Source organism: Perissodus microlepis, chromosome 4, assembly GCF_051167445.1.
Source record: "Perissodus microlepis isolate ML-2025 ecotype Zambia chromosome 4, ASM5116744v1, whole genome shotgun sequence".
In the NCBI taxonomy this organism is placed as follows: domain Eukaryota; kingdom Metazoa; phylum Chordata; class Actinopteri; order Cichliformes; family Cichlidae; genus Perissodus; species Perissodus microlepis.
Genome location: NC_140464.1, coordinates 31,269,036 through 31,283,204, shown reverse-complemented (window position 1 = coordinate 31,283,204; position 14,169 = coordinate 31,269,036). Strand labels below are relative to the sequence as shown.

Below are 14,169 nucleotides of genomic sequence, written 5' to 3'. Positions count from 1 at the left end.
TTAACGTATCTGACTGATATTTGACCCTCTTGTCCCGTTTATTCTGGGCTCGTTCCTGTAAGAGCTTTGGGCCTGAAAGTTTGCACGAGTAGTATAGAGGCCCTTAGCGGTTACTCGGTGGCTTTTACTCGCTACATATATGAGTGCTTGTGTATAAATACACAAACCATACACATAAGCTTTTAATTGTGTAATTTAAGTGATCTAGGTAGTTCTGTTTTGGAAGTTCAGTTAACGCTAGAAATGTGCTTTGGAGTTTGTACGTGCTTTGTCTCTAGGGGCCACCGCATATATTTGTATATAAACATATATAATTAAAACCACTTTTTTTTTTTTTTTTTTACATTAGTAATTCCTTTTGTGCATAATTTTCTATTATTGTTGACAATAAATTAATTAAAGCAACAAAACACCCTCAAGAGCCGGTTGGGAGCTGAAAGAGCCGGTTCTCCAAAAAGAGACGGAAATCCCATTACTACTGGCGGAGTCCAGCACCCACCAGAAATGAGTCCAACAATTGCCAGTTATACGAACCAAGCTCTTGCAAAGGATGTACATGTTCGAATGGCCTGTAGCAATGGGCCAGACACCCCATACTATTGAAGCACCTCCCACAGGACACACTGAGGGACAAGGTCGAATGCCTTCTCCAAGTCCACAAAACACAGCTAGACTGGTTGGACAAACTCCTATGCACCTTCAAGTACTACTACTGCACATAATACTTACTGCATAAAATGCTACTTACTTACTGTACAGAATTCACCTACTTGCTGCACACAATGCCACTTACTGCACATAATGTCCCCCATGTATATATTCACTTAATGTATATAATGTTCTTCTCTCCCCTTTTGCACAGTCGAGGAGTGTGTCAGGATACATTTCACTGTGTGTTGTACTTATATAACTATGCATGTGACAAATAATGAATCTTGAAGTATCATGGGGAGGATAAACAGCTGGTCCAGTGTTCTACGACCAGGACGAAAACTGCATTGTTCCTCCTCTATCAGAGATTCGACTCTCCTTTCCAGCACCGTGGCATTTTCCTCGGGGAAGCTGAAGAGTGCGATCCCTCTTTAGTTTTAGCATAGCCAGCAGTCCTATTTCTTGAAGATGGGAATCAATCTGCCAATCCAGAGCTACTGCCCCTGATCTCCATTAAACATTGGCATGTGAGCTATGACAGATCTCCAATATCTAGAGCCTTCAGGAACTCAGGGCAAAACTCTTCCACCTGTTACGGCCCTAGCAGGGCCTCCTCCTGAAGGTGCCTGTGTGGGCGTGTCCTTCAATCTCTTCTGCCTGAGGTGCTACCCCCCCCCCCCCCACTTGTTACGTTCCCCTAAAAGGGGTCTAGGCGATGGGGGGGGGGGGGTAACAAAATGTGTCCGGGTCAGAAAAAGGAGACAGAGGCAAAATGGTTAAATTAAAGAGTTTTATTAAAGTTCCTATTAATATTCAACTAAAAGAGACGGACAAGCCACTATCACCATTTAAGGAAACCAACAAAACTCAAGCGTTGGTCAATAAAGTAAAACGTAAGTCAAAAAGAGAGAGCAGCTCACTAACTGCAAATACACCAAACACACCTAATAGTTGTTTAACTGGATCAGTGACCTCACCCTGGTGATAGATGAGTCGTCCCCCTCATCCTCAGACTTTGCTTCCTTTACAGAAGATGTGCCGGTGAGATTAGGGAGGTGTATCAAGTATCCCTTCCACCGCCCAACAATACCCTTAGTCAGCAGTGCTCCGCTGGCACTACACACGGTGCAGGTAGAAGGCCGCTTTCCTCTCCTGAGTCAACTGACGGTTTACACGAATCTCTTTGAGGCAGTCTGAAAGTCTTTTTTCATGGCATCGCCAAACTCCTCCCCTCCAGGTTTTTGCTTCAGCCACTGCCTGAGCCGCCTTCCGCTTGCCCTGTCGGTACCTATCAGCTGCCTCAGAAGTCCCACAGGCTAACCAAGCCCGATAAGAATCCTTCTTCAGTCTGACGTTTCCCTTCACCTCTGGTGTCCACCATCTTGTTTCGGGGTTACCACCACAACATGCACCAACAACCTCGTGGGCATAGCTTCAGGAATGGAGGTTCTGAACATGGTCCATTTGGAGTCATTGTCTCTCTCGGAATGCTGTCAAAGCTCAGCCGGAGGTGGGAGTTGAAGATCTCTCAGACCGGGACCTCTGCCCGGTCTTCCCAGCACACTCTCACTAGATGTTTACCTGATCCACCTGATCCAACTCACCACCAGGTCAGTTGACAGCTCAGCACCTCTCTTCGACCGAATGTCCAGAACATACTGCCGCAGATCCGATGATATGATTACAAAATGTATCACTGATCTGCGGCCTACAATGTCCTAGTGCCACGTGCACTTATGGGCTCTCTTATGTTCAAACACAGTGTTTGTTATAGACAAACTGTGGTTTGCAGTGAAGTCTCTTAACAAAAAAAAACACACTCAGGTTCCGATCCAGCAGGCCATTCCAACCAATCGCACCTGTGCAGGTCTCACTTTCATTGCTCATCAGCATTGACGTCTTCCAGTAGGATGACAGAGTCCAGAGGCGGAGCATTCGATATTGTTGACCATAATGTTTTATTACAGAGATAAGAGTATGCTGTAGGTATTAAACCACTACAGCACAGTACCTGTAAGTCATGTCATATCTAACAGATTCCAATTTGTGTATGTAAATGGACACACCTCTCCACACACTAAGATTAATCTAGTTCCTAGGCTGTTTTATAAAAAAAATGGGAAGAAGTAGTTTTCAGTTTTATAGACTATCATCAGTGATGCCCTTTGAAGCAAACTGCAGGCATTTATGGTCACAAGCCATTAAGTGGACTGACTGGACAGAAAAAATCATTAAAGCTTTAAGAATTCTCATCTTTCCAGTGCCCAATTATTAACAAGCAAGGACATACTTGAGCAGTTAATCAGCAGATATCTTACCACACAGCAAAACTAAATACTCTCAATTTGGAAATTCTTGAAAAAAAAACCTGTAATGACATGTATGATTCTACTTGACAATCACAAGCTCCTGCACTGAAGACACAAATATAACATGTAAATAACACTAAGTTGACCACAACAGCCAAAAACCAAAAGGATTACCCAAACACAGATACTATGACACAAAGATTAACAACCAGTAATCCAACCAAGTGATCTGTTATCTCCACCACACAAATCAATTCAATTCAATTCAATTTTATTTATATAGTGCCTAATCACAACAAAAGTCGCCTCAAGGCGCTTCATAGGTACAGAGAAAAACCCAACAATCATATGACCCCCTATGAGCAAGCACTTTGGCGACAGTGGGAAGGAAAAACTCCCTTTTAACAGGAAGAAACCTCCGGCAGAACCAGGCTCAGGGAGGGGCGGGGCCATCTGCTGTGATTGGTTGGGGTGAGAGCAGGAAGACAGGATAAAAGACATGCTGTGGAAGAGAGACAGAGGTTAATAACAGATATGATTCAATGCAGAGAGGTCTGTTAACACATAGTGAGTGAGAAAGGTGACTGGAAAGGAAAAACTCAATGCATCATGGGAATCCCCCGGCAGCCTACGTCTATTGCAGCATAACTAAGGGAGGATTCAGGGTCACCTGGTCCAGCTCTAACTATATGCTTTAGCAAAAAGGAAAGTTTGAAGCCTAATCTTAAAAGTAGAGATAGTTTCTGTCTCCTGAATCCAAACTGGAAGCTGGTTCCACAGAAGAGGGGCCTGAAAACTGAAGGCTCTGCCTCCCATTCTACTTTTAAATACTCTAGGAACAACAAGTAGGCCTGCAGAGCGAGAGCGAAGTGCTCTAATAGGGTGATATGGTACTACAAGGTCATTAAGATAAGATGGGGCCTGATTATTTAAGACCTTGTATGTGAGGAGCAGGATTTTGAATTCTGGATTTAACAGGAAGCCAATGAAGGGAAGCCAAAACAGGAGAAATCTGCTCTCTTTCTAGTCCCTGTCAGTCAATTCAATTCAATTCAATTCAATTTTATTTATATAGCGCCAAATCACAACAAAAGTCGCCTCAAGGCGCTTCATAAGCGTGATATAAGAGTCAGGACTCTTGCTGCAGCATTTTGGATTAGCTGAAGGCTTTTCAGGGAGTTTTTAGGACTTCCTGATAATAATGAATTACAGTCGTCCAGCCTGGAAGTAATAAATGCATGAACTAGTTTTTCAGCGTCACTCTGAGACAGGATATTTCTAACTTTAGAGATGTTGCACAAATGGAAGAAAGCAGTCTTCCATATTTGTTTAATATGTGCGTTGAAGGACATGTCCTGGTCAAAAATGACTCCAAGGTTCCTCACAGCGTTACTGGAGGCCAAGGTAATGCCATCCAGAGTATGAATCTGGTTAGATACCATATTTCTAAGATTTTCAGGGCCGAGTACAATAACCTCAGTTTGATCTGAATTAAGAAGCAGAAAGTTAGCGGCCATCCAGGTCTTTATGTCTTTAAGACATTCCTGCAGTTTAACTCATTGGTGTGTGTTATCTGGCTTCATGGGTAGATAGAGCTGGGTGTCATCTGCATAGCAGTGTAAATGTATGCTATGTCTTCTAATGATGCTGCCTAAGGGAAGCATGTATAATGTAAACAGAATTGGTCCTAGCACTGAACCCTGTGGAACTCCATAATTAACCTCAGTGTGTGAAGAGGACTCTCCATTTACATGCACAAACTGGAGTCTATTAGATAGATATGATACAAACCACTGCAGCACAGTACCTGTAACACCTACAGCATGTTCTAATCCCTCTAATAGGATATTATGGTCGACAGTATCGAACGCTGCACTGAGGTCTAGCAGGACAAGCACAGAGATGAGTCCACTGTCAGAGGCCATAAGAAGATGAGATGATGATGATGAGATAGCCTTTATTTGTCAGTTGCAGGTCTTTTGCCCACAACCGAGATGACAGACCTTGCCGACCGTACATACAATACACCAACATCACATTGGGGAGACAGGTCAGGCTAGGTAGCGAGGAAAAAAAAACATTGAAATGTGTAACACAGAAGGATAATACAGGAATGCACAGATATCAACACACCATAGCACAATAAACACAGACAGCAACATGGGAAAGAGTTCCAGTGTGTACATCTGATCTGGGACCGCTGCAATCTTTCGACTGCGCCTCCAACTGACCCGATGTCCACATCAGAGGGGAGGTAAGCGTTGGAGGTGGCGTTGGATCTGGGGTAGGGAGGGTGATGCGTCAGTGAGTGCTTATCAGTATCAGTATATGTATGTGTGTGCGTGTCCATAGTTCAGCTGAGACAGTGTCCTTCGCCCTGCCAGGCTAAGTAAACAGTCTTCCAGCCAACCCAGGTGGCCTCGCATGGAATGGGAAGGAACAGACTAAACACAGTCGTTATCATTTGTAACCTTCACTAAAGCTGATTCTGTGCTGTGATGAGCTCTGAAACCTGACTGAAACTCTTCAAATAAACCATTCCTCTGCAGATGACCTGTTAGCTGTTTGACAACTACTCTTTCAAGGATGTTTGATATGAAAGGAAGGTTGGAGATTGGCCTATAATTAGCTAAGACTGCTGGGTCTAGAGATGCTTTTTAAGTAATGGTTTAACTACAGCCAGCTTGAAGGCCTGTGGTACATAGCCGATTATTAGAGATAGGCTGATCATATTTAAGATCGAAGAATTAATTAATGGCAGGACTTCTTTGAGCAGTTTTGTAGGAATGGGGTCTAAAAGACACGTTGATGGTTTGGAGGAAGTAATTATTGAAGTTAACTCAGAAAGATCAATTGGAGAAAAAGAGTCTAACTTAACATCAATGGTACTGAAAGTAGCTGTAGATAATATTACATCTGTGAAATGATTATGGGTAATTTTTTCTCTAATGATTAAAATGTTATTTGTGAAGAAGTTCATGAAGTCATTACTAGTTAACGTTAAAGGGATGGTTGGCTCAACAGATCTCTGACTGTTTGTCAGTCTGGCTACAGAGCTGAAGAGAAACCTGGGGTTATTCTTATTTTCTTCAATCGGTGATGAATAGTAAGATGTTCTGGCTTTGCAGAGGGCTTTCTTATAGACCTGAGTCTTCACATCTCGGCAACAACTACACATCCATCCCAGCAGGAGAAAGACGGAGACCCCAGATGGAGCGCCCACAGCCAAAGGGTGAGAATCACAGAAAACCAGAGGCAACGGGCAAGCCGAGAACAGGGCCCCAGGCGCCCAAGAAACCACCCAGCGAAACTAGAGAGCTGTTAAAGTTGAGAGAGGAAAGTGAAGTGTAATGACTATAGTGTAATTTAACCCCCCCTCTCCCCCACGCCCCAACCCCCTCGCAAGATCCTACATGTGTGAGTGATGTGTTGTATGAGGGAGTGTGTGTGGGGGAGGGGGGTATATATAAGACTGCCCCCACCACAAAGGGTGGTCTTGCAGATGAGTCCCAAATCTGACAACATCAGATGTCATTGGAGATAACACTGTGATGAGTGTGAAGCTATATAAAAGTCTTAAGATTTATTTATTTGTTGAGGATCATAAGTAAAGTTTCCAGTCAAATCCTTTATATAATTAATAGTTGTTTTTCTCTTTATTTAGTTTTAACTTAGCAAAGAATTTTCCAGATTTATTGCCTTGTTTAAAGCACTCCAAACACAGCCTTTGCATCAGAAATCGCGTTTTCTTGTTAATTACTTCATTCTAGTTTTAGCTTTCTTGGGTTGTTAATAATGTGTTCTTGTGGCGAGGCAAGGCAATCATTAGGCAGCTTTTAATGATTTTATTTTTTGTTCTAGTTCTATTTTTCTCTTTTCTTATTTGAACAGTAAGATATTATTTAAAGTGTTAGAAAAAATACTGTTGTATCCCGAATCCAAACTGGGAGCTGTTTCTAAAAAGAGGGACCTGGAAGCTGAAGGCTCTGCCTCCCATTATATTTTTAAATATCCCAGGAATCACAAGTAAGCCTGCAGTGTGAGAGCGAGTGCTCTATTGGGGTGATATAGAGTAGTATGAGGTCTTTAATATTCATACTAATATGATACGGATGATCATTTACATGATATGTGCTTCTTTGACGGTGGTGCATATAATTTGTTGGATACATGAATTTTATCCAATGATAATAATTTGGCTGACTTGATAGAAATGTATGTAAATGGCTGCATGCTCTGTGATAGAGAGTTAAAAATGTGTTATCGTAGATCGAACCTTGATTTAATCTGTTTACTCTGCTTTTCTTTCCTTTTTTGTTGGTTTATACAAGCTACATTTATTCTCTTTGTTTGTTCGTTCGTTGTATTTGTTCAGCCTGTGTTATTGTTACGGTGTGAGCCTGGACTCACAGCCTTTGTTTGTTTGTACATAAGCTCAATAAAGTTACTTCACTCAGGTAGGAACCTTCCTGAGCGAAATGGATTCCTCGAACGTCCCCCTTTAATGTGACGCTGCTGCTCCGAACAATCACTTCCGTAAACACGCAGTTCTCTTCCTGTTACTTTCGCGTGGTTTTGGTCGGGTTTTGTTTTCCGGAAGCGTGATTCCTTTGGTCAAACTAGTTAACGCCACAGTATCGAGAGCTGTACGGTGCGAGAGATGTAACGAGCGAGTCTCCTTTCCAGCTCTGTCTTTCAGCTTAACAAGCAAAGACCAGCGTTAGCTGCCTGGTGGGTTATGGAAATAGACGGTCGAGACTTTCTGAAGACCCCTTCTGTGAAGACGGTCAGGTTTGGAGGTAGTGTTGCGGAGACGTTAGAGAAACACAAACACGTGAGTTGTATCTTAGGGTTGTCATTCTTGGAAAATGATAAAGAGAGATATTAGGGTTGTTGATTTTGGTGACACATCCACGAGATGGTCCACTAAGTTATTAAATGAATCTAGACCTTCCTGCTGGCTTGTCTGTGGATTCTGCTGACCTTCGTAAAGTTGTTTACAAACACCTCTACGTTTCCTACGGTTTTGGCGAACTGCTTAGCTGTTTCTCCTTGTTTTTAAGGGAGACTCGAGTGATTATGAACTCCTGAAACATCAGCTGGTTGATCCTGAGATAAAGGTAAGCGTTAGTGTGAGGGCACCCTGTGGTGTGGTGGACTTTGCTTCTCAATGAACGCCCTCTGCTCCGACAGGATGCTCAGATCATCAACTGGCTGCAAGAATTTCGGTCTTGTGTGACCCACCTGACCAAGGATCATGAACAGCTCATTTATACTATACTGGTGAGTGTAAATATTAGCGTGATGCAAGGAGAAGAGTACTGTATTTACTCCACCGGGGGTCCAAGTGATCGGAGTCGATCTGAAACAAACATCACATCAACAAACTGCATGCTGCTGATTAGCCTGTCAGCATGGCAAGCAGACGGCTCAGCAGCAGATGTACCGTTGCCTCAGTGTCCGCCATTGTTGCGTAGTGTTTAAATGAGCTCATGGGATTTTTGGGTGTCGCTGTAACGAACCCACGAACATTGAGGTGGTACTCAGTTATATTGTAAAATGACCAAAACCGAGCAGAGTAGGTACAAGTGGAAAAGTGGCATAAGCTTTAATTTTTAAATGGATCAATTTTAAAGTTTCAGAGCTTTAATATGCAGCTTTAGACCTAAACAGCAGCACTGAGTGGAGGCAGTGCACTAAATGACCAGATTAACCAGTTTCTGCAGCATTAATCACATGTTGCATTTTACCACTATATTTTTATTTTCTGTAGATTTTTAAATTTATTTGATAATGTTTCTGTTGGAGCTGTCATGAATTTTCTGTTTACTGTGGGATTTTCACATGACATGTGAAAACCTATTATAGTTTAGTTAGATACTGCCAACACCACCCCTGTCATGTGAGTGCGCAGGGCAAACAGACAAAAAAAGCGAGTGCAAGACGAACTGGCCTGTGTAGGACCTGCTGCCTCGCAACCCACCCAAACTGCCCCACAACTGAGAGAAAAAATGAATTTGTTTGATCTTAAACATGTAAATGTTAAAAAATGTATCCAAACAAAGTCATCAGGAATTTGGCAAATACTTTTTCACAGCACTATTATAGCCTAAAAACAGGACCTAGGCAGGTTTTGTTCTTGTATTTGATTGACTTGCATTGACTGTGTAAATAACATACTACAATGCTGTTGCTGGCATCTTGTGGCAGTAAATTCAAACTTTGAATGAGGCAGTCTGTCATTATAGACTCATTCAAAAAAGAGGATGGAAATGCCTTTTATTTTGTTTTCTCTAATAAATAAATGCCTATTGCAAGCCACACTGATAATACCTCGATTAGTATATTTTTATTATATTGTCATGACTGTCATCACATATTTCTTTGAAATATTGTTATAAAATTAATATAACTTATAACCTAGCCCTGTTCCTTAGTGTGGGTGAGAGATCATTTGCTTTTTAAAGCAACGTCTTAAACTAGTGTGTATTAATAAAACAAAGAAGTTAAATTGAGCCAAGAAAAAAGAGGGTAGATATACAAGATATGGAACATGTATGCCTTCACCAAATTTGTTACGACCTCATTCCAATATGAAATTCAATTTTCTTTATATTGCATCAAATCACAACAGCAGTCGCCTCTACAGTCAACAGGGAAAGTATTATTGTGATCAGAGCTTAGAGAGAACAACACATCCAGAACGCTGACCCGTTGTTCTTAGTTGAATCCACACCCATTTAGCCTTCTGCTCCTGTAGTAGCCAGACAATAACCCTTGATCACTGATTCCCCCACCAGCGTTCAAGTTTGAGTCAGGACCAATATTAGAGTCAAATATAAAATGAAAAAAAAATTCCCAGGAAAAGCCGTGGTTGATTTAACATGGACTAACCTTTACAAGCCTTTTGTCAGTATGATATGCTGCTGGTAATGTGTCATCTATTCTGTCATTTTGGTGCACATTTTAAACCCTTCAGTCCACTGATACGCTCAAAGATAAAGTACTTTCTAACTCTAGCAGTGGATTATTTGGCCTTAGGTGTGTTCAAGTGGTGTGAATCAGCAGACATCCAAAAAGCTGATTGTCTTTATATGCTGAAAGATACATAAACACACTGTGTGTGTGTGTGTGTGTGTGTGTGTGTGTGTGTGTGTGTGTGTGTGTGTGTGTGTGTTTTATAGAGGCTTCCTTGGCTGGGCCGGAGCCAGGCTGTGGTGGACGAGTACCTGGCCTTTCTGGGTAACCTGGTGTCAGCACAGACTGTCTACTTGTGTGCCTGCCTTAACATGGTGGTCTCCCACTTCACCCCCAGTATGTTACTCTGACTGGTACTGAATTAATCATGATTCATAAACGTGTTACAGTAGTAGGCTTGTGATGGTCGACAGGATGGAAAGGAAATACATGACTGTCAGATGTATATACGTGATAAATAGTCACAAATTCTGTTAGATGTGGAGAAAAGCAACAAACAAAAGTCAAGAATATTTTCAGGTAGTGCTGTGCTTCTGGTGACTCGGCTCCATATTTGCACATTTGTTTTGCTGAACCGTCTTCTGTGTAGTCGATGATAGACTTTTCCCAGCTTCAGTCTGAAAAAGAACACCGGTCACACATAATTGTGTTATCCTTTTAAATTAACACCAAACATTGCAAGTTTACTGAGGAGCAGGACTGATAACTCTCACTGCTTAGCTCCTAAATTAATGTTAGTGTTATATTTTTAGCGATCGCCACTAACTTAACGGTAACTGAAGAGATGACTTAAAGGGTTGAATGATTAATGCTAATGTGTGTGCCGGCCAGGTTAACTTTTATGATAACTGTTTAATACTTCAGTGTTGTGGAAATGGGAACTTTACTAACCCTTGAAATTCTGCATGTCAACTCCTCCTCCGTGTTCAGGTGTAATGAGGGGAGGGGTTGTGTGCAGACGGGCAGCTGTGTGACAGCTGGATGAGGCAAAGACAGTGTCTGTACTGTAACCAATGAGTATCTGATCAGATAGTCACTTTTAGGATCTGATAATCAGTTTTTGACAACCCTGTACAGTATTGTTGTCTTTCTTGTTGTCGTCTCTGTTGCATGATGGAGAAACAACTTGTGTGTTTTTTCAGAGAGAGTGACCATCTGTGAAGGAGGAGTGGATATCTCTGATTCAGATGATGAAGATGAGAGTAAGATTTTTCTCTTCTCCTATGAAGTGGTTGTTTCAGACATCATAACCTTGCAGTGGTTCACAAAGAAGCGAGATGCAGGTGTGCTTTGTAAAGCATCGTTATGTTCAGTAAGAGCTTGTATGGCTTTTTTTTTTAAGATCTACCCAGAAACTTCGATCACTGTCACCAGGCGCTGCAGCTCATCATCAGATACGTGCCCTCGTAAGTCTGTGTCACCTGTTATTCTGCTGGCTGCTGTTCTTTTAATCTTTGGCCTTTAAACTCTGAATTTGTACACTTGAGCTTTGATTCATCACTGGACTTCTCTCTGTGGAGGACCCTGAGTGACAAAATAAATTAATTAAAGGCACCATTAAATAATTCATTAACATTGGAATTAATGAAATAAATATTTAATTACTTAATTAAATGCACATTGATTTCATTAAGAAGCATTTAATAAATTATTTATTTCAAATTGTACTTAATTATTGACACATTTAATTAATTATTTAATAACGTTAAGCATACTTGTTTCAGTCGCCCATTCTGAATTATAACTAACATTAAAAACATGTTTAAGGAGAAGAGAGCAAATAAATAATCAGTGATCAGTAATCACGTAATCTTTATAGAAAGAGATATCACTGGTTTCTGTCATGTAGTAACTGTTAGGTTTACGTGTACAAAGCTTGTGAGACACAGATTTCAAAATGTTTGACTAATATTTTAATTGTGAATATTAATCACGAGGCTAAACGGGCAGTCCAGCTGCCGCCACCTCGGAGTGAGGTCAGCATATCCAGGATATCTTTCGGTTATCTGGAATCACTGACCCTAACACTGGGAGCAGGATAAACGGTCACATGAAGCTGGTTATCAGCTCTCTGAGTTAACTCAGCTTCCCAGCACGGGCACATGAAAGTGTCGGCAGCATCAAACGAATCTAACGGTCATCTACGAATCGAATTCATGGGTCATATCGATATTCTTTTACTAAAAATCAGCCTTGTTAGTGCCAACTATTCCAGAGATGTGGAACTCTACAGTAAACAGACAATAAAATATACCAGTCTCAGGCAACACTGTTGTAAAAGAGATGGACACTTGAGTTTGTCGCAGATCAGAGTGGAATGAAGGTGATTGGTTGAACAGGTGTTCATGATGTGTGTTATCTGCATTTCCATCAGTGTAAGAGACTCAGCAGCAGAAACAAACAGAACAACATTTATATATTTAACAAATCACCAGATTAATCCACGCATGTTCCCGCGACAATGCCACGCACTGTCTGCGCAGTGATTTTAGTACAGCATTTAAAACATGTTCCCCACATCATTCTTCAAACACTTCAAACATGCTGTAAATAAAAGACTGAGTGAAAACGTGGCGCTTCCAGCTGATTTATAATCGCAATGATCAAACCTGCTGTTTGAGTTTGTGTTCTCTCAGCTGCAGACTCGCTGCTGTTTAAAGGTTTGAGAGCAAAGATTTCATATAAAACACAGACTCAGTCTACGTACACATTTGACATGAGGTCAGTAATTAGAGTGTCTGTGTCCTGTTCTAAGATCATATATGTAAAATTGTTTTTAGCCAACATGAGAAAGTTAAATATAGTTGTGTCTGTGACTTTATATTACTGATAGCCATCAGGGAAACACAAAGACTGGAGGCAGACGGGCTGTTTTCATCATCAACACATTTCCATGTGTTTCACAGTTTTACAGCAGGACCCTGCTGTACATTAGACAGCTGGCGCTTTTGTAACTTACTGGCGATATGAGTGTTTACGTTTTTCTTTACAAAAAAATTGTCTGACTTTTTAACTAAAGTTAACTTGGAACACCGGGGCTGTGAGCTCGGTACACTCTGTACACGGTACGCTCCGCTAACAGTCAGCTGGAACATTGCCGGAAACATCTGAGCACTTTTGCAAACATGTTCTATGTTGACAACCTGACCAGAGATGTGAAGATTACGCCACTACAGTTTGAAATGCATTCTGGGATACCTGCTTCCCCACACTACCACCAGTTCATAGTGATTGATTATTTAGGATCGACTTGTCTTGACTAACTTTGCACAGTAACCAATCAGATGTTAGACAAGCTGCAGCGGCAGCATTAACCCCGCCCCCGGGTTTGCTGGGTGAGGCTGACAGATAAAATTGATTCAAGAACACAACCGCAGGGCCAGGAGTGCCAAAAAAATCATTAAATAATTAATTACATTTGTCATTAATGAAATAATTAAATGTGTCATGAATTAAATACAATTTGGAATAAATAATAATGGATTGCATTTATATAGCGCTTTTCAAGGCACCCAAAGCGCTTTACAATGCCACTATTCATTCACTCTCACATTCACACACTGGTGGAGGCAAGCTACGGTTGTAGCCACAGCTGCCCTGGGGCAGACTGACAGAAGCGAGGCTGCCATATCGCACCATCGGTCCCTCTGGCCAACACCAGTAGGCGGTAGGTGAAGTGTCTTGCCCAAGGACACAACAACCAGGACAGAGAGCCCGGGGATCGAACTGGCGACCTTCCGGTTACAGATACGCTTCCCAACCCCCTGAGCCACGGTCGCCCCGTAAATTATGTATTTATTATGTAAATAAATACATAATTTATTAGATGTTTTAAATGAAATGAATGGGCATTTATTGAATTATTTAAACATTTATTTAATTAATTCCAATTTTAATGAATTAATGAAAGATTTAATTAATTATTTAATGCTGTATTTAATCAATTCCTTTTGGCACTCCTGGCCCTCCATATTATTTCAACCCCTTTGTGTGTAAAGGTTGTAATGTCTCTAGTGCTGTAACTTCACAAAACCATGGGGTTGGTGGTACTGACCTTTAATAAACTGCAGTATTGTCCACATGTTCACATGCTAGGTATGTTTTTGGTAGTCATAACATGAGCAAGTATGATATAGATATCCAGCTAGCTTTAAATCTGGCAAAATCCCATTTCCAAATCTGCCCACGGAGTTTGATTTAACTAGCTTATCTTTTCCCTTTAAGGTGGTAT

General features: G+C 41.3%; 1 protein-coding gene across 1 annotated transcript in view; it reads left to right on the top strand.

The window, feature by feature from the left end:
• Positions 1-7,487: 7,487 nt before the first annotated feature.
• The window catches only part of rrn3 (RRN3 homolog, RNA polymerase I transcription factor), a 28,368-nt gene continuing 21,686 nt past the window's right edge, over positions 7,488-14,169 (top strand). The window contains exons 1-6 of the mRNA XM_084927055.1: positions 7,488-7,794; positions 8,024-8,080; positions 8,154-8,243; positions 10,145-10,274; positions 11,081-11,140; positions 11,281-11,344. Coding sequence (XP_084783181.1) covers positions 7,699-7,794; positions 8,024-8,080; positions 8,154-8,243; positions 10,145-10,274; positions 11,081-11,140; positions 11,281-11,344 — 497 coding nt within the window. The 5' untranslated portion in view covers positions 7,488-7,698. The remainder of the gene's footprint in view (positions 7,795-8,023; positions 8,081-8,153; positions 8,244-10,144; positions 10,275-11,080; positions 11,141-11,280; positions 11,345-14,169) is intronic.